Genomic DNA, 21381 nt, shown 5'->3' with positions numbered 1-21381 from the left:
CAATACCATAGATGTGAAGTATGTCTAAATCTCTTTATTTATTCTTTTAATTCATTTTGCTTAGTCTAGTTTGTTTATCCAGACATTTGTTGGTGTTTTAAGTTCTGTGAAGCTGCTCTTGGCAGTTGGTGGTTACCATGGGAACCGGTAACCGATGGCTCCGCCCCCTTTTTTTATTGTAACTGTTGAACCTATTAGGATCAGCTGTGGGTGTTTTTTTGACAATTATTATACTGTAACATATTTTGGACAAATTTAATCATATACAGCGTTTCATGAGTAATTTTGCAGTGTTCTGCATATGTTTTTAACTGTTAATGTTAAAGTTTCATAAGGTTTTTTTATTGAAAGAAACTGGTTTTCTTTTGCTTGATTTTGTTGTTTTTTGGTACTTTTTTTAGGAATTATTGTCGTTTTGGTCCTTAAAATACCAAAATTTCCACTTAACTTTATAGTTTGGTTCGTCTGCTGATGTCAATTTTATATATTAAATGATCGATCAGATACTCAGAACTTGAGTAGATTTTTTACCAAATATTTTCAAAATCTTACTTGAGTACAACGTTTGGATACTCTCCCCACAACTAAATCTATTTCAGCAAAGTACTGAAGTACAGAAACAAAGTACTGCTGGGCTTCATGCATAAACAAACAGAACACATCTGTTAACTTTAGCCCTTTCCATTATATTAGAAAGAAGTTGAGTAATTGTTCGAGGCACTAAAGACTCTGCTCCCCTTTCAGCCGCTTGCAAAAACAAACTAATAACCTCTCAGCTCCAGGTGCTTCGTGACGCCATCAATCCGGCACGGTAAATCCTTTTGCAGTAATTATTCAGTTGACAGGCAGCAGTTAGCCAGTCGGAGTGTTTTCAAATGGAACCCGTATGAATCGTCTTCGCTCCCGACAATTTCCTACCTGCCAAACAACACAGGCCCATTGAAACGAGGAGTGAGGAATTCATACTTCGCAGGTTCCTTCATGCATATTAAAGCGCGACCCTGACAGAGTATCTGGCCATTACCGCGAGCCGCGCTGCCAATTTTCCAGGCGGCAGCTTAATGCCGCATCAGTGGATTAATATTTTTGGAACCAGGGGGGAAGTCTAGTTTGCCGGTGAGGCCGCCGCCGCCGCCGCTGACTCCAGCAGACGGTTATTGATCAGGTTTATGTTGCACAGAGCCGGGTGATTACTCTCCGACAGGCAGAAAACAAAAGGTTCATAAACGGAGAGCGAAAGAGCGAGAAGGCAAAGCAGAAATTATCCTGGAAGACAGATTGTTCTGTCTGTAAAAACAGACCGGGTGAGTTTGTGCTGCACCGATTTCACGTTTAAAACAAACCAACGTTTTATTTTTCTGTTGTTGACCTTTAAAAAACAGAATCTGGGTCGGTAACAACTTTTCTGCTTTTTACACTCACTGCAAAAACACAAAATCTTACCAATTATTTTTTATCTAGTTTCTACTGCAAATATCTGAGTTTACTTGAAATAAAAACAAAGTAACTTTCGGCTTCTATGCAACAGAAATCTGGAATAAACTTCCAGAAAACTGTAAAACAGCCGAAACACAAAAATCCTTTAAATCAAAGTTAAAACCCATCAGTTTAAAGTTGTTTTGATTAATAGTTACTGGAACACAGACCAACATATTTGATGTGTATCGATTATTTTTGATTACGACACTTGTCAAAATGTAATGTTTGGTTTCTAAATTGACTTTGTTGTTTTTATTACTTTTTATTTTTTGTTTTGTTATAATCTAAAGCACTTTGAACTGCTTTGTTGCTGTAAGGTGTTATACAAATAAACTTGACTGATTGATTGACTGAAAGTGACTAAAAATAAATAAAATCTTAAAGTGAACACTGCAAAAACACAAAATACTACCAAATATTTTGATCTAGCTTCTAGTGCAAATATCTTTGTTTACTTGAAATGAGACAAAACTGACTTAGATTTTATTTTTCAGCAACATATCTGAGCTTGTTTTAAGTCAATAATTCCTTCATATTGATATGAAAGTATTAGATCTTGTGGGAGAATATTTATATTAAGACATTTTAAATATCTTGCTGAAAAGCTACTTGTAAGATAGATTTGTCTTATTTCCTGAACATAAAGATGTTTGCACTGGAAACTAGAGAAAAATACTTTTCTGTTTTTGCAGTGCTGCAGGTTCAGTACTTTGAAAAACAGAAAGTTTCTTTAATAGAGCAATAACTTGTAAGCTCTGGCTCTTACATCTTCTTGCTAAATAAGTTTGTCCATGTTTATTTTCAAGGGGTTTTCCATTTTAACTCAACATTTCTGCTGCTTTTCCTGTTTCAGGCAGCGGTTTGCTGCAGTTCTGGCCGTAAGCTGGCATGAAGTGTAACAAAGAACAGAGCAAAGGTTTGTTTTACTGTGATTAGTATGCAGCAGTGTGTTTCAGGTCCAGCCATTTTCCTCAAAGTGTTTTTGTTTTTCACAGAAAGGAGCTACCTTGTGACAGTAAATTGGTTTCAAATTGGTAAAACAGTGACTAAAGCTCGCTTCGTCAGCTTCTGAGAGCAAAACCAGATCGCCTTATTCCTCCCCTCAAAAATACAAATATTCACACAATAAATGCAAAGGCACCAAACACATGTGACGTCTTGAGGCGAAGTGTTAAAGGCTGACGTGTGAGAAGCCTTACCGTCGAGCTCCTCCACAGAGATGCTGGCCAGAACGTCGCTGTCGCTGTCGGACAGCGAGCGGCTCAGGTAGTTCCCCTTGTAGAGCAGACCTGCCGTCACATGGTGGAACGGCATCTTCTCTCTGACAGGCGACACAAACATGCAGTCAGATGGCTGCAGACACCAATAAGCTGCACACCCAGCTCCTCTGTTAATCACTGACACGGCATTCATGTTTTCAGGTCTCATAGCTACGCAGAAATCTTAAACGTGCGGCCTTCTACTGGTTTTCTTCCAGAGTTTGTTCTGCATTTAGGCCAGAAGGTTTTGTGACCAGAGCAACTTCTTCCTTCCAGGTTTGTGGTTTCTCTAACAGGCTCATTTCTCTTGGTTTTCTTATTTCCACTGATCCAAAAGAGGTTAGCGCTACTTAGTGATGCCACCAGGTGAGTCTGAGCCCAAACAAGAACAGAAAACTGCGCTGAAGTACGAGCAGCACTACTTCAACATATTTTCACTCAAGTAAAAGTAAAAAGAAGTCGTCCAAGAAATTACCCAACTGAGGGTAAAACGGTATTTGGTAAAAAGTTTACTCAAGTACTGAATCAAAACATGAATCATTTAATATTTAAAAATTACATCATCAGATGGACAAAATATAAATTAAGTGGAAATTTTGGGATTTTTTTAAGGACAAAATGACAATAATTCAAACAAAAAAAAGTTTTTTGCATAATTGTCAAAACTGCCACACTGTCAGAATGTTATGAGACAGATAATCTGCAAACAAAAACTTCCTTGTGGTCCTTCATCCATCTGCAGAAATACGCCACTCCTGGTCAGAAACAACCAAACAGAGCCAGAGGGAGGGTCTGAGCGCTGTCAATCAGGCTTGAGTATGCGCCTGATTTTATGCTCCGTTCACACCGAAGCCTTTCGCGCATCAAAAACGTGTCCGACGCTTCCAGTTGGACACGTTTGAACTGTGAGGTCAGACGCTTGACATTCTGCTTTATACACATCAAAATTGTTCTGGAAGCATTCCCGCTCTGTTTGTACAAGGGCGGATGAAACTGAGAGAGCAGCACCAAAACATTACATACTGAAAGCTGCAGTCATAACAGAGGCTCAGATGTCTTTGCTGAACATTTTGCGTTCAGTTTTTATTGAACAACAACATCAGCTGATCACGACACACGTTGGAACCTCAGGCCTTTTTTCCTCTTTAACAATGTTGGATGAAATATTGAGAGAGCGTCTTGGTTTTATTGACTGAAAGCAAGAGAATGTCCCCCGTAGGACGTGTGTGTGGATTCTGCGTCTGCTGGCAGGTGTGGAGAATTTATCCTTCTCCATGCTGAGTTCTTGATGCATGAGGTTGAAGAAGAGTCGGTGAGCTGAATTCATGAATCCATTTATTAATACCAAAACACAGCTGGTCCGTTTCTCATGCTACCTTTAAGATGCTAGCAGGACAAAATGGCAACAAGCAACACTTGGTAACTTCCTTTGTTAGCCTCTGTCTAAAGAGGGCGTTACCGCGTGTGTCAGATCCTGTAATCCTAGCTCTCATTTGCATTTCCTAGCATGTCATTTCCTTTAGCTTTAGCTTAGCAACCAGCTAAAAGAGACACAGGTCACCAACTACCGGTCACTATGTCACATAGTAGAGTCTCTCTGATTGGTCGAAGCTACGCTTCCAGTGGCAAAATTTCAGGTTTTCCAACTCCAGCGTTGGGCGTTTGACACGCATCGAACACTCGACATGCTTCCATCGCACAGCCATGACGCGCCCTCGACATGCGTCCACTGAGACTGTGAATGTAAACCAGACGCTCCTGATGCTCCTGTGCTTTTAGCACATTTGGCAGCAACGTTAGAGTTTGTTGGACTTGGATAGAACTACCATACCCTCGTGTGAAACCACAGTTTAATCACTGGCATGCTGCACCGCCTGCAAAATTATTTTTCAAGCAGATAGTTTTGTAGACATATTACGCCACAATAAGGACAAAGGTGAAGCTAAAGTAAATTAGCATCTACAGGGCGCTGGGAGAGCCACAAATGAAGCAGAACCTTCTCGCTAAACGAGAAGCCTCTGGTGAGGGAGACTCAGGCAAAAGCTTAGTGTGTGAGTGTGTGAGCACCAGAGAGAGCATGCATGCTCTGTATGTGCAAATGAGTCTGAACTGGCAATTAATTATTCAATAAATTGAAGCTGAAGGACACAGAGGGGAAACGTAAGAGCAAGGAGGGCAGAGAGATTAGAGAGATTCTGTTTTTCTCCTGGCCGGATTCAGGAGACAAACGATCAAATTCTGCTGAGCGTTTATAACCGAGGAGGTGAACGTCTTTCTGCGAGCAGCTAATGATCAGATGGAGATTATTAAAGGTGCAGTATTATGTAACACTGACTTTTTAATCTCAAGTTATAATCAAAAACATACCTCTCAAACATGCCTAAGAAAATCTCCATTCAGCTGTGCAAAATGCCTGGGTGGACAAAGCTCCGCCTTCAAGACGCAGCTCCTCCTCGGCTTCCAAGCTTCTGTCTCCTTCAGACTAGCCAGCAGCAATTAGCAAACATCTGGCAGCTCATTAAAGGAGCTGCTTCTCAGTTAAATGCTGGTAAAAACATAGAGGAGCCATGTTGTGATGACTTCCTGAAGGCGGAGATTCAGAAGAGCAGGAGCTTCTTAAAGCGACAGACGCCCAATTTCAAGGCGTTAAATTACAAAATAAAACTTCTTTGTTATGTACAGCATAGTTCCTTGATTTTGCTATAAAATGATAGTACCTGCCATGAATATAGACGATACTGCTCCTTTAAGACTTCCCTGGAAGGAGATTCAACAGTTTTCTCCAGCTTCCTGTGCAGCCCAGATACATTCTTGCTAGCTTAGCTAGCCATCACTAGCGGTGTGTGTGCATGAGAGTGTGCGTTGGCAGGTTGTTCCCCCCTTTTGCTTTGTGACTGCAGCAGATTAGCGGCAGCCCTGCGTGACCCTGAACAGCATTAGAGAGGAGCAGAAAACGGAAAACTTCAGCGTTTAAAAAGCCTTGAGCTGTTCATCAGCGACGGATCCCTCCGGCCTGCTTAGAATCGCTGCTTCTCATTTGCATTAAGCGGGAGGGAAATAAAAAAGTTTGCCGGTAAACTGTAATAAAAGAGTAAACCAACGAGGCTGGATGTGAATCCGTCAGCAGTACGGCCATTTAAATAATAGATGAGCTTCTGAAGGCTCTTCCAACACGTTTGGCAGCAGCAGTCTGCTCAGGGTATTATGACTTTCTGCCCAGGGCGGCAGAGCCAGGGGATTACAACAAGACGGCACAGAAAACATTCAGTCTAATCAGGTTTTCTGGAAAGTCCGGTCCGTCTGTGGCTTTCTCAGCATATTCACTGCAGATATTCCAGCAGGAGTTGCTGAAGTTGAAGTTTATGACTCAGAGCTTTGAGCTATTTTTCTGTTTTATGTGTTTTCAACACTTTTGACCGTCTGTAATTCAAAGTACTGGATCTTCAGGCTGCTCAGACATTTTTTAAATAATAATAAAAACAGCATAGACATGAAAAGCTTGTATTTCTTGCTGGATAAAAATACTCAACTTAGTGGTTGGAGTTATAATTTTTATAACTCTAATACAGCTGCAAATTATTTTATTTTAAATGTCAATTATTGCTGTGTTCAAACTGAAGCAAATACACATTCAGAGATATCAGGGGGAAAAAAACGACATTTTGTTTTAATATTAGTCCAACAATCGTCTTTCTGTTACTTTAGAGGGTTTTTCCCAGACTGTCTTTCTTTTTCATTTTTCCATCTTGTCAGTTTAATGAGCAAATCCAAATGTCTGCACCTATTTCACGCAGATTTATTTTGTGCATAATGTGAAGCTTTTTCATTTCCTAATTCATCAATAATTCGCTGGCGTCTCTCCACTTTAGAGCAAAGCAATCCATCGCGTTTTATGTTGAACCCCGGATCTGTGCAGAAGAATTGGTCTTAACGTTAACCAAACTGAGCCGATGAGGAAGAAGTTCATAAAAATCAGAAGCAGTGATGTTGTACGGCGGTAACGGTTGGCTTCTTCCTCATTTCTTCCCAAAATAATCTGAAGATGATCGGCTTATCGGTTTGAATTTACTTATTTATTTTTTTTATTTATTTATTCATTCATTTCATTTAGTACAAAAAAAAAACAATCTAACACATGTTTTGATATACTAAAAAAAATACATCTCAATCCATATGTATTTCAAATTTTAAAACAAAATGAAATGAAAGGCAGCAGAAAGAAGAAAAAAATCTTATAATATCTGCCCCTTTTTTCTCAACTCTGAATCAAAACAAGGGGGAAAAAATGGTTATCTTCTGCAACAACAACAAAAAAAAAACAAAGTCAGTCGTCTATCTCAATATAACAACGTTAATATGAGCTCACTTTATGCTATGTCATACTTCTTCAAAAATCCAGTCTTTAACAATCTCTTAAACATGTACAATGATTTGGCATTTTTAACATCATTTTGTAAGTCGTTCCACAATTTGACTCCTTGAATAGAGGTACATCGTTCTTTCAAACTGGTTCTGAATTTGGGTTTCTTAAAAATCTGTATCCCCTTAAGATTATAACAGCTCTCTCTCTTTACAAAGAGTTTTTGAATGTTTGAGGGTAATGTGTTTAGGTGTGCCTTATACATAACTAACAAAATATTATAATCAACTAAATCATAGAATTTCAATAACCTCAATTTACAAAACAATATATTGGATGGATGAATTTCCCACATCAATAACATGCACCAGCATCTCATGGCTAATTATTCCTTTTAGATGCTATTTTTTAAGCACTTTTCAGAGAATGTAAGTTATATTTATGGACTTGCATTTATTAGAAAGTCCCACAAATCAAAATAAAAACCTAGAGATTAAACACAAGCAGCAGTTTCAGTGTTAAACAGCAGCTTGGTTAGATGTTTAACATTTACTGGAGTAACGTTTTGTGAAAATGTACTTTTAGGAGTATTTTTACTGTTACTTTTACTTGAGTAATTTTATTGACGTATTTCTGGATTTTCTACCCACTGAATGAAAAACAAACAGACTCACACCTGCAGTTTCTGTTAAAGTTTCTGAAGTTTTTCATTTAACAAAACTGATTTATTTTAGTTACTTATGTGAATTATTGTCATTTTGGTCCTTAAAACATCAAAATTTCCACTTAACTTTATATGTCGGTCCATCTAATGATGTAATTTTTAAAATAAATGATAATTTGATCAGTTATACTTGAGTAGACTTTTTACCAAATACGTTTTACTTTTACTTAAAAGTAAAAACGTGTCGCAGAGGTGCCACTTTTACCCGAGTACAGTCTTTGAGTTCTCTGTCCACCTCTGAAAACGTTTCAAATGGACGACCAGTTCCATGTGTCTGAAAATTACAGCGAATTCTTTCACTTTTTTAATTCAAAACGTATCTTTTTCCCCCATTTTTGGATTGAATTATGGGGGAAATTCTTCATAGTTAGTCCAATTTGTGAGTGAAACCCTCGACATTTTCCCAGTCAAGCATTGGTCTACAACAGAGGCGCGAACTGCTCTGCGCCTGGAAGTAAACAAAAAGAGAAATAATCGTCTTCTTTTAATCCTTGGCTGGAAGATTTACCAGCTGTTTGAGTCACTAATGCTTTCATCACATCATATTTATTCACACATGCCAGCTTGCTTACAGGTTGGGTGCTGACTCAGCAGCTTTTACTCCAGCTTTGAAAAAAAAAAAAAAGATAAATAAATAACTACACTGTGTAGATGCTGCTCAGCCTCACACATCAGCCCTTCATATCCAGATTCATTTTCTATCATTTTTAAGACACTAAAACAATGATTTTATTTTATTTTTTCCAAATTATGAGCAAAATATGCCACCAGTCGTTTAAATAAAACAATCTCTACAACTCAGGGTCATGTATTGTTCTTATCCAGCTAATAAAACATCCTTAGGTCTGAAAATGTTACATATGTAGAGAAAAAGAAAATTCAGCGATTTAATCATTTCTGTTGCGCTGCTCTTGGCGGTTGGCGGTTACCATAGCAACCGGTAACCGACGGCTCCGCCCCCTTTTTTTTCCCCCTTCGTCATTCTGTAACCGTGGTAACTGGGATCTGCTCTGTTTTCTTTACAAGTATTACATTTTAACATAGTTTAGACAAATCCAATAATACTCATATTTATCTGTTATCATTATTAGTGTTGTGCATTTTAGCTATGTTTAAATTTACAACTGCTAACTGCTGTTAGCTAGCAGCTAACCGCTGCTAAAACTGCTCATTGCTCTGTACTTTGTTCAGGGTTATTTACTGTATTTTATTTAATGTACAGAAGCTGCTGGACTGATGTTAACCACCATCTTGATTTCCTCTTTTTGTAGAGTAAATCCGGTGAATCTGAGTTCAACCTGCTGGACCTGAGATGGTCAAACGGCTGAAACACTGAGTGTCTTTAAATCTAGACTGAAAACTAACATGATTAGAGTTGGTTTTGAACAATAATCAATGAAAAATTAATCAACAATCTGCTGCGTAATGATGGCACTTAACAAAATGTAATGCTTCAATTGTTGACTGAGTTCTGACTTTGTTTTTATGATGCATTTCACTTTGAAATAACTTGCTGCTGAAAGGTGCTACACAAATAAAACTTGACTGAAGGGTTACACAAGCATAACATTTTACCAAGTATTTTATTATTTTCTACTGAAAATATCTTTGTTTATTTGAAATCAGTTAAGCTAACTTACAAATAACTTTTCAGCAAGATGTAGACGCTTGTTTTAAGTTACTGATTCCTTAATATTGATAATATTAGCAGATTATTTCACTAATAACATGGGCAAAATGTATCATTATAACTAAAACGACAGTAAAATAAGTGAAAATTATCTGAACCAGGCCATGAAATGTTCTTCTGACTGTTAATGCAGCAGAAATCTCTTCCCTGCTCTAAACAACATGATTCATATTATTAAGGACTAATTGTTTGTCTTAAGTTTTTATTAAGCAAAAACTTAAGACAAACAAGAGTGTAGACAGAAGCACAAACTGGACGTGGCACCTTAACAGGCTGCTACATTTTTTTCAGCCATAATTTACTTTAACATCTCATAATAAAATCTTTATTAATTCAGAAGATGAAATACGAGCTAATGGGTGAAAACATGAAGCGGTTTGTAAAGAACAGAGCCTGCTTTGGTGTCATTATACTGATTAAATGGATCAAAGTTTCCCGGTTGAAGGGAAGCAGTTCGCCCTTCAGAATAACAGCGTTTAAACCAGGAAGTTATCTCAGCGAAACGCAGAACTGACTGCTTAAAAGTTTCCTGACAGTTAGAATAATTACTCATTCTGTCATCAATCTGAAAGCGGCAGGTTTATTATAATAAAAGGACTGAGCAGGCAGATGAAACCTGCCCTGGTTTTATGGGCTGCGGCTCGTTACCTTATTTAATCAGAGGGAGGCATCAGAACCGGCCGTTATTCAGAGGAACCGTTCAGTCAGGTGTCGGTTTGAAGCTCCAGGCAGAGATCCGACTTCACGAGACACGATTCCTCCTGCTGTGACTGGGACCGTTTAACTCAAATCCACAAACTTTATGTTGCTTTTACGATAACAATTTTTAGCTCCAACAAGCTGTGACTGACCTGGTACAGCAAAGTTAATAAAACAAACATCCTCCCCAGGATATATGGATAAAACACATTAAACTACAAAAACTTTAGTAAGTCGCCGCGTCTGAATTCAATTTCTTACATTTAAATGATGTTGAACAGATTTTCACATGGATCGATTCCTCCAGGATTCCTCGATTGTTTGTTTTTTTGGGGATTTTTTCCAATCAAAATCAGTTTTTATTATGCAAATTTTGAAATATTTGTGATACTTTCTGTTATTTGCACTTATTTATTATGATAGATGTGACATTTTGTTACTCATTATATTGATAATAACTTGACATCAAGTGAGGTTTGGTTTAATCTAGTCAAGTTTAGCATAGCTTAGTTTAGCTTAGCCTAGTTTAGTTAGGTTAGCCTAGATAAGTTTAGTCTAGTTTTGCTTTGCATAGTTTGGTTTAGCATAGTCTAGTTTAGCTAGACTATGTGTCTTTCTACACTAGACACTAAATCTAGTTTATCTTAGCCTAGCTTACCCTAGTCTAGCTTAGCCTATCTTACCCTAGTCTAGTTTAGTTTAGGTTAGCTTAACCTAGCTTACCCTAGTCTAGTTTAGTTTAGGTTAGCTTAACCTAGCTTACCCTAGTCTAGTTTAGTTTAGGTTATCTTAGCCTAGCTTAGCTTACTTTAGTTTAGCTGCCAGTATTTTTACATTTGTCCAAACATTACTTCACTAAAATTATTATTTTTTAATTAAATAAAAACAACAACAAAAATCAATGTGGAAGTCAACATGGCAGAGCAATCTAATTATAATATTGTAATAATGTAATTTTAGGTTAATCCCATAATTAGTGTAAAATATCATTAGGGCTGATGCAGCAATGGAGTAAAAGTAAGAAACACTGCCCCCTGGAGGTGGGAGTTGGTAACTCAATATATTTTTGACGTTTTTGCAGAAAGTTTGCAAAAAACTCACAATTATGCATCAGCACAAAAAACGCTGAGACTTGTTTTGATGTGTGAATTTCCCCGATAATTGGGATTACATCCACTTAAAAAGCCAAATTTGACCCGCAGGTCTTTAATCTAAAAACAGATCTTTGGCCCAATAAATTGCACTTTACATTTATTACAGTTCCTTGACCCTTTTTAATCGGTCACATTTTTCCTTCCACACAATTTTCCATCCACATACTTAGAGGACTCAAAGACCTGCAGTTGCTTGTGGAAGGAGTCGATGACTGCTGAAAATTTGTTGAGTCAGCAGATTTCCACCTGATTAGGTGATAAATTTAAATAATTACATTTAGCTATGAAACATTGTAACTTCTTGACAAACTGAGGTTTTAGGTATTTTTCTCCTTAATCAATAATCATCAAAATTAAGAGGATTAAACACTTGGAACACAAATCACTCTGTGTATAACAAACCTTTATAGGTTTTTCAGTGTTATTGAAACATTTTTATGGTGTTCTAATTTACTAACATAAAAACAAACTTGTTAGCAAAGAGTCGTTAGCCGTTAGCATTCAGCAGAGGATCGCCTTAAGGACGATGCATGTCTCAGGTTTTTGGTTTTCAGCTTTCCGTTTGCACATATTGATCCTAAACACCTTCTGCTGCCCTCCACTTGTCTGCTTTCTGAATTTATGGGGGGAAATAATCAATTTGCTGTCCTTCTTAGATAAACAACCCAAAAATATTGATTAAAAACACTTAACGAGTACAAGAAAGTCTGGTTCCTTTAAAGCAGTGGTCCCCAAACTTTTTCCTGTGAGGGCCACATAGCTTTTCCCTTCTCTGGTGGGGAGCCGGAGTCAGTTTGTAACAGAAAAAGTGTTACACGTTCATCACCTGCACTGGCGGAAATTGTTTTTTTTTGGGGGGGCGGGGGGGGTAAAACTGGGTAAAACTCGATTGATTTTTACCCAGAAAGCACATGGGCAAAAACCGTTAGTGAAACGGTCACTGGGACTGACTAGTATATATTCCATTGAGGGAAAATAACATATGAATTCCTCATATGTTAGCATAAAGGCTCGTTTTGAAGTATAAGCTGCTACTTACAGGCATTGCTTGAAAAATTCGACCTGTTATTTAATCAGTAAGCAAACAGTAAGCAAACAACCTTACTGATTAAATAACATAAAAGTCAAGTAGTTCCCTAAAAGTCCAACAGATGGCAGCAATGCACCATGCAAAACAAAACATCCACAGTTTACAGGACAGACTTCCTGCTAAAGAGCCCCCTGCTGGTTAAACCGGAAAATACAATATATGAAAAAAAAATCTGAATGCTCTCTGGTATTGTTCAGCGGGCCGGACCAAATGTGGAGGCGGGCCGGATCCGGCCCGCGGGCCGTAGTTTGGGGACCCCTGCTTTAAAGGGACGTGACAGGAAGTGGGAAGCTGTTAAAACCTTTGCATGTGTAAAACTTTTCCATCTGTTGCTCCAACATTGTACTCAAGTAAGAGCAACACAACTTCAACATATTTTTACTCAAGTAAAAAGTATTTGGTAAAAAAAACAAAAAAACAATCAAAATTAAAGAATTTCATCATCAGACAGACCAACATATAAAGTTAAGTGGAAATTTTGGTATTTTAAGAACTAAAATGACAATAATTTATATAAGCAGCAAACAAATAAAGAAAACTGATGAGTTGTGAGTTTCAGGTTAAAACTTGTTTATTTTTCATTCCCTCTGGTAGAAAATCCAGAGTTTTACTCAAGCAAGAGCAGAAATACTTTATAATAAAGTTACTCAAAGTACAGCGTAAAAATTATCCGCAAAAGTACTTTTTCTTTTCAAAAAACTTAATTAAATGTAACTGAGTAAAGTAACTACTCTCTATTTCTGCAAATTCAAAGTCTTAAATATAACAGCATTGAAACCATGCAGTTGGTTTTATTTTAGAAGTAGAGACTGAAAAACTCGAACTGTTTTTCTATCCCTGTTAGGAATTTTACATGAACTTAAAATAAAGCATCAGACTGAGAATAATTGCTTTATTCAGATATTCTCATAAAAGTGATCAAATATAATGAGTTTCCCCTTCAGACGGGATTTACTTATGATATTTCTCCTTAAAAATAAAACGAAACAACCGCATTTCTTTGCTTTGGCCGCAGCTTTGATGAAGGAACAGACTGAATTACATACATCTCTCCTCCGTCTCCAGGACAAAACCAAGTGAAAACAACACCAAGCTCTCGCTCCAAGTCGCAATTTATCGATCGCTCTGATGCTTCGCCCACTTGGCAAACAGTCAAGGGTGTAAAAAGCTCCCTTCGCCACAGACGACATTTTCAAGCACGCAAAGTCATTTAAGTTCCCGGCGTCTCCAGAAGTGACCAGAACAGAGGGAGGCACACCGAGGAGAGAGCAGCCTGATGAAACGAGCGGCTTTCTGCATGACGGGGAGGCCAGATGGCAGTTCCCTCCGTCAGACGCCGCAGCGCCGGGCCGGCACAGATGGGGACGCCGCCGGGACACGGCGTACCGGCCGCCAGCCCTCAGGTCACAGAAACCAGCTCTGGACAGGACCGAAGAAACGCTTCACCACGCACGACTCCGCGCCAAAGCGCCAGGAAATGAATGAACTCATTTCTGCTCCGGTCACAAAGAAAACGCAGAGCTTTCACTGCGTTTTACGCAACACGAGCTGCGTTCACGGGCTGCACAGTGGCGCAGTTGGTAGAGCTGTTGCCTTGCAGCAAGAAGGTTCTGGGTTCGATTCCCGGTCTTTCTGCATGGAGTTTGCATGTTCTCCCTGTGCATGGTGGGTTTTCTCCGGGTTCTCCGGTTTCCTCCCACAGTCCAAAAACATGACTGTCAGGTTAATTGGCATTTCCAAATTGCCCCTAGGTGTGAGTGTGTGTGTGCATAGTTGTTTGTCCTGTGTGTCTCTGTGTTGTCCTACGACAGACTGGCGACCTGTCCAGGTGACCCCGCCTCTCGCCCGAAACGTTAGCTGGAGATGGGCACCAGCAACCCTCCCGACCCCATTAAGGGACAAGGGTGCAAGAAAATGGATGGATGGATGGAGCTGCGTTCACATCCGACATGCAGGAATTACGAAAATAAGAAGTTTGCTTCACGGAAACACTGCAATTTGAAATGTTTTTTTTTTTTTTAATCACATTTTTAGATAAAAATGTTTCTGCGCTAACATGACACAAAAAAGACACGATTGCAAAACGGTGTTTCTTCAAAGTTAGCAGAATGTCGACAGTTTTAATCATAATGTTAATAATTCTGACTTTTAACTCAGAATCTAATTTTGTGAGAATTGGGATGACGATTTTAGATTTTTTTTAAAAAACTTCTGCGCCATCACAGAAAGTCACCTGATCAACAACTGTATGTTACTACTAGCGGAAACGTCAAAGAAGACAACAGGAAGTGGTAGGAGGACGATGACGCTGCATGTTTTTTAATTACTTAGAGTGAACAAACTTATTCACAGCAGATCCTAGTTTCTTATTTCATAGAAACACAGCATCTCAGCACATTTTTGCACGCATTTGTAACTGAATTTCAGCTGGTATTACAGTTTTTCTTCCTTGCTACCAGCCTTACATTAAATCTACGGAAGAGGATTAGGGCCACTGAAAAAAAAAATATGATAATTTAGATTTTTTTCTGAAAATTCCGACTTAAATCTGACTTTAAACTCAGAATTTTTTAAAATCTTTTTCTCAAAATTTAAACTTTCATCTCAGAATTTAAACTTTTTCTCTGAAAATTACAACTTTAATCTCATAGTTTTTCTCAAATAACTTTAAACTCAGAATTTTGACTTTTTTTCTCAATATTCAAATGTAAATATCAAAATTAAAACTTCTCTCAGAATTCCAAATCCAATATAAAAATTCCCTCTTAATCTCAGATTTCCAACTCTAATCTCAGAATTCTGACTCTAATCTTCTGGAAAAAAAAGTTTGATTTTTTATTTTATTTTTGTTTTTAGTGGCACCAATCCTCTTCTGTACAAGCCAAAGAGCAAAAGCAGCAGGTTCAGACCCCCAAACACCCAGCTTGGCAATAATCCGGCAACGTGACTTAAATCTTTTCAATCATATTGATTTACTATCAGCAAAGTTTCCCTTAAAATGCCTAAAATTACTCTAAATTTAAAACCTCTGCAGCTCAGTAAACCAAGTCTTTCAATTTTCCACACCAGAAATTTGTTGTCAAAGTTTTTCCTTCTAATTAAAACAAACAAGTTTCCTCTCACATCAGCCCATTACTATAACCGACGTCCAGGATTATTGACAATCTGCCTCATTAAAACCTGAACGATCAAACAATCCCTCCAGGTTTGACTCCAGCCAGATGAAGGAGGCAGCAGCTGTTTCCCGCAGCAGCAGCAGCCTCTTTGTCTCCCATCCTTACCCACACTGGTGGCTGGGGCTGAACTCTGGGGGACACTGCGGCGCCGCCGGCTCCCTGGCCGGACTCCCCGCCGCGTCCAGCGCCCCGTCCCTCAGGTACGGGTTCCCCGGCAGGTCCCCGTTCACCTCGGAGTGCGAAGCGCCAGTCTGGGGCTCGCTGACCTCCTCCTCCGTCTCCATCCGTCCACCTGAGGCTCAGATGCAGGGTTGCCTCCAGCGGCGCTGCCTCCGCGCTCCCGGCAGCATCAGATCCCGGAAAGAAGCTGTTAAAATCTGAGCAGCGGCGGCGGCGGCAGCAGGTACAGCGGATAATCTCACACTCCACTCCTCCTCTGCTCCTTCTCTCTCACCAGCCCCCCCCCCCGCCCCCACCTCTTTCTGCTCTCCCACTCGCAAACATTCCTCCACATGGGGAAACAGAGGAGGGCTCATTAATGAACCCCGGTGACAGCTCCGCCCGCGGCTGAGGAGTTGTTGAGGGAAATGAAAAAGAAACTCAGACAAATCCCCAAAAAATGAGAAAACAAACGCAGCAGAAACTAAAAAAAAAAAAAAAAGGAGAGAGAGAGAGAAGTGAAGAGTGTTTTGCGTTCAGTTTGGCGCTCTTACAGTGCGCTCTGCAGGTCAGTGCAGGGAGGCTGTGAATCACACAGAGCGCCACCGTGTGGGGGGCGGCAGCCCTCAGCAGGGGGTCCGCTGTTTCGCTCAGACCCTCCGAGACACACACACACACACACACACACACACACACGCACACACACACACGCACACACACACACACACACACACACACACACACACTGTAATCGCATCCATGCTGCGTTCTCCATCACAACAGCTGATTATAATATTCTGATTGCAGCTCAGGATTCATGTTATTCAAATGCAGCTTATGAGTGCGGCTCTCTCACCAGGGTGTCATCCATCCAGGGGCGGCAGATCACTCCAGAATGAACAGCTACGTCAGCTGAATGAGTTTTCTGTTGCTCATCAGAAGGAGGAGCTACGCTAAGGGGCTATTTCACAATTTTTTAATGAATGTGAAATGCATTTGATTCTCAGTTTAAAGTCGAGATTATTGGACAGGAAGAACGTAAACTGGACAGTTTTGCACATTTATGAACTTGTGCAAAAACATAACAATGTGCTAGAAAAAACTCAGAAATGTTGAGATTATTTTTCTATTATTCTAAAAAAATGTGAACTAATTTTCTTTTTGAAATCTGGACTTTGTACACAAGAAATAGATCATTGTGCTATTAAGCTGTTTTTATTGTTCATCAGAAATATCTTATTGTATTTTTGTCACAAAATATAAATTGTTTTTCATTCTTTACTTCCAAACAGAAACTTAAAATAATTTATTGATCTGTTATGTCCATATTTCTTCTTGCAATGCTAGCTTTGCTCCTGAAGCTAGCGCTAAACGAAAACGTTTTTGACGAGAAAAAGGAAAAAGGAAAAAGGAAGCGTCCAGCAACTGCTGAGAAAACACATATGGACTCTTAATAATTATTGTCAATAAAACAGAGAACAAGTTAATATTTCTTGACATATTTTGAAGAGTTGTGTGTTTGCCCAGAAGCTAATGGTGTTTGGGGGTTATGTGGCATGGAGAAGTTTGGAAACTCCTCCTCTAATTTGTAATTGAAGCATTACTTCATGTTTCTTTTTTTGTTAAATTGGTAAATCCCCCCCCCCTAAATGAAACCCCCAACATCATGCATCAACTCATCCCATGAGCCAAATTTAAATCGGACCTTTAATGTTTAGTGACAACATCCATTCATCCAACGGTTAAAGACCCATGACGGTCTTCTTAAGGGTTCAGCCAATCAGGATCAAGGAACATAAACATCGCTTCCGGATTGGCTGCTTTAAAAATGCCAGCCAATCGCCTGTCAACAGCGATGCGTCCAGGTACCTCAGCGTCACAAGCTGCATTTAATTTCAAATGTTAAACATAATCCATCCATCCATCCATTTTCTTTACACCCTTGTCCCTCAGTGGGGTCAGGAGGTGCCGGTGCCTCTCCAGCTAACGTGAGAGGCGGGGTCACCCTGGACAGGTCACCAGTCTGTCGCAGGGCAACACAGAGACACACAACCATGCACACACACACTCACACCTAGGGACAATTTGGAGAGGCCAATTAACCTGACAGTCATGTTTTTGGACTGTGGGAGGAAACCGGAGTACCCGGAGAAAACCCACCATGCACAGGGAGAACATGGAGACTCCATGCAGAAAGACCGGGGCCGGGAATCGAACCCAGAACCTTCTTGCTGCAAGGCAACAGCTCTACCAACTGCACCACTGTGCAGCCCATAAACATAATCTCTACAAATATATATATAAAAATGATCCATGAATAATTTGGAATTACATGCACAAAAAAAGGATTAATTAAAATGACCAAATACTGGTAGTGAGTTTATATACACCTTGTATATAGATGTACCGGTTCATTCATTCATTCATTCATTCAAACTAAAGTGAATGAAGGGCAATCTGAGATTAAACTGAGAATAATTTAATCAAAACTAATAATTTAATGATGAACTTTACCATGAGAAAATCTTGTAAAATACATTTTAAATAAAATAACACAAGTATTTTATATCGATCCGTATAGAAAAACCGTCACTGACACAACAGGTGGACAACTGTGTGATCTAATGCCATCTGTGCAGCACACACACACACACACACACACACACACACACACACACACACACACACACACACACACACACACACACACACACACACACACACCAGTCATTTACCATCAGTAGATTTACTGCCTACCGTTGGGAGTGTTAAATATCTGGAGGTTAACAGTCAAATCTCGGATCAATGTCCGCGGAAGAATCCAGTTTATCCGCTTCAAGCGCTCCGATTCGGCGGCGCAGATCGATCCTCCTGACGGCAGAGCAAATGTTGGATTATTCCTTTATTATGACAGCGCGCCGCGGTCATTTCCTCCCGTGCTAAAGATAGAAAAATGAAAATGTCACACAAGCTGCTTGGTGTCTCTGTGGGTCCAGGCTGCTTTTATACGAGTTGGGACTTTCAGCCCAAACTCTCATCAGCCTTCAAAAAAATTTAGTTTCGACATCCGGTAGGTGTATAAATAAATCATAAAGCATAAAATGAGTCACTGAGCATTTCCTCTGAGTGGCGGTCCATGCGGGACGGATCCACGCAAACAGGTGCAGAGCGGAGATTGATGAGAGCGCAGCGGCGCTGAAGAGACTCCAACCAACACGCAACCAGGCGGGAAGCAGCGGATTGGCTGCGCTCACTCCCTCTGCAGCCGCCCGTTCATCCTCTCACTTCAGCCCGGAGAGAAAACCCGGGCAGGGGGGGAGGGAAAAGCCCTGATTGGTCCCAACTTTGACTCAAAGCGTCTTAAACTCAACGGAGGAGCAGCGATGATGGGAGCGACTGTTGTTGTTTTTTTTTGTGGTAAAAATCATGTTGAACGTTCGGGACATTTAATGCTTCAAAATCCGGCCAATCAAACAATAACGCAAAGACAGGAGAAAAAGTTGGTGAATTTAGATGATTGTCAAAAACACAACATCTTACTGTTGGTCATGTTTTTAGTGCAGATAATTAAGTACACTTGAAATAAGACAAAATTAAGTCACAAGTAAGTTTTCAGCAAGAAATAGCAGCTTGAATAAAGTAAATAATTCCTTCATTTTGGATAAATTTACATATAAATTCACACAAGTCACAAAATACAGCTTGACAAACCGTAACATTGATCCAAAACAAAGAGAGTAAAATGTCTCATATGTGCACATATGTCATTTTTGTGCAACACTTGTACAAAATGCAAAATAATTGTACATTTTATTTAATATACTTTCATAAAACTGTACAAAATAAAACTGAAAGCATATTTTTATCTCCCAAGTACTCCTACAAAATCATTGAAAAGGCTAAACTTTTTTTATTTCATGTTTTTCAAAGTAAAAAACCTTAAATGGTAGCACTTTAATGTTTTTAAATTATAAATTAATTATGCATATTTTTGTGCCATTCATTTATTTTCAACAATAAATGGCGACACCCATAAACATTGTTTACAAAACGTAACTTTAATTTACTTTTCACGAGCAAACATAACTTTTAATTTATTCAGTTTAGAGTTGCAGATGTAACATTGATTTTAGACTCACTTTTACATGCGTGTCTCATAAAATAAACATTTTTATTTCATCTTACTACTGTTGTTGTGAGGAGCGGCCATTTTGAAACGAGTGAGTTGCCTCCAGGTTCCCGCTGGGAAATCCGCCTCAGACGGCGTTGAAGATTATTCCAGTTAACTAAAACTAATGAAATAACAGAAACTTAACGAAAAATGAGAAAACATTTTTCGTTAACTGAAATAAATAAAAACGGAAACTGCAACTAACTGGAACTTAAAAAAACTAACTAAAACACTGCAAAATTAAAGATGTAATATAATTTTCAATATATGTATCAGCCTTTTAAACTGATGTAAAATAGATTGTTTTCTCCCACATAACCAGTTTACGTCAGCTGTCGGTAAATTGCGGCACTCCATGCGCCCCCTACTGGCAACGCTACGCTAGTCCACAATAGTTGGGAGGAAACAACAGAGGTTGTTTCAATCCATCCATCCATTTTCTTGCACCCTTGTCCCTCAGTGGGGTCGGGAGGGTTGCTGGTGCCCATCTCCAGCTAACGTACCGGGCGAGAGGCGGGGTCACCCTGGACAGGTCGTCAGTCTGTCGCAGGGCAACACAGAGACACACAACCAGGCACACACACACTCACACCTAGGGGCAATCTGGAGAGGCCAATCAACCTGACAGTCATGTTTTTGGACTGTGGGAGGAAACCGGAGTACCCAGAGAAAACCCACCATGCACAGGGAGAACATGGAGACTCCATGCAGAAAGACCGGGGCCGGGAATCAAACCCAGAACCTTCTTGCTGCAAGGCAACAGCTCTACCAACTGCACCACTGTGCAGCCCCAGAGGTTGTTTGAATACGTTAAAAAAAGTGTTTTCTGCTGAGCATTTGTTATCCAATCAATTCATACATAATCACAATACAATTCATTGACCTTTTCAAATCTGTACCTAAAATTTAATCAAAGTATGAAATAACTAATAAAAACTAAATTGAAACTAAACAATATTTAGCTGAACAAAAAAAACCAGCATATCCACTTTAAAAAAATTATTAAAACTAACTAACAGGAAGTCACAATGAATTAAAACAAAACTAGAATGAAAACCCTGGTTCCAGTTGACTCTTCAGACCTGGAAGTCGGAATTTCAGAAATCCGAGTAAAACTTGAACGCAGCATAAAACGACCAGGTGACCCTGAATCATCTCCCTCTCTCTCTCTCTCTGCACAAAGCAAATGTTTCTGGCTCTTATCTCCACGACGGAGCAGGAAGAAGAGTGACGATCCAACCACTCTGATGAATTACAACATAAATCAGTGTGTTGGTTCAGAAAAACGGCTTTTTACGTCAAACAGGAGCCCAGAAAATAAAGTGACACAAAAAGTTATCTGGTATTTTTTACAGGAGAACTTGGTGAACTTTAATATTTCCTAAAAATATTTCCCATCATCAGTTTGCTTCTGTGAATA

General features: G+C 39.4%; 1 protein-coding gene and 1 long non-coding RNA gene across 3 annotated transcripts in view; one reads left to right on the top strand and one right to left on the bottom strand.

Moving 5' to 3' along the window:
- caln1 (calneuron 1) overlaps window positions 1–19065 on the bottom strand; it is a 72894-nt gene extending 53829 nt beyond the window's left edge. The window contains exons 1-2 of one of the 2 annotated variants that reach the window (XM_008426558.3): window positions 18548–19065; window positions 2679–2800 (exon numbers count right to left, since the gene is read on the bottom strand). In XM_008426558.3, the coding sequence (XP_008424780.1) occupies window positions 2679–2793 (115 nt within the window). In that variant the 5' untranslated portion in view covers window positions 2794–2800; window positions 18548–19065. Of the gene's footprint in view, window positions 1–2678; window positions 2801–15736; window positions 16262–18547 lie in introns of those variants that run through there. The other variant, XM_008426555.3, reaches the window with a different exon arrangement.
- LOC145554544 (uncharacterized) lies at window positions 502–2628 on the top strand. The gene is made up of 3 exons (XR_014090518.1): window positions 502–1304; window positions 2333–2395; window positions 2475–2628. It is a non-coding gene; the product is annotated as an uncharacterized LOC145554544 (long non-coding RNA).
- Window positions 19066–21381: the final 2316 nt, after the last annotated feature.

Source organism: Poecilia reticulata, chromosome 13, assembly GCF_904066995.2.
Source record: "Poecilia reticulata chromosome 13, P_reticulata-male-v2, whole genome shotgun sequence".
In the NCBI taxonomy this organism is placed as follows: Eukaryota; Metazoa; Chordata; class Actinopteri; order Cyprinodontiformes; family Poeciliidae; genus Poecilia; species Poecilia reticulata.
This window is presented reverse-complemented; position numbering and strand designations above follow the sequence as displayed.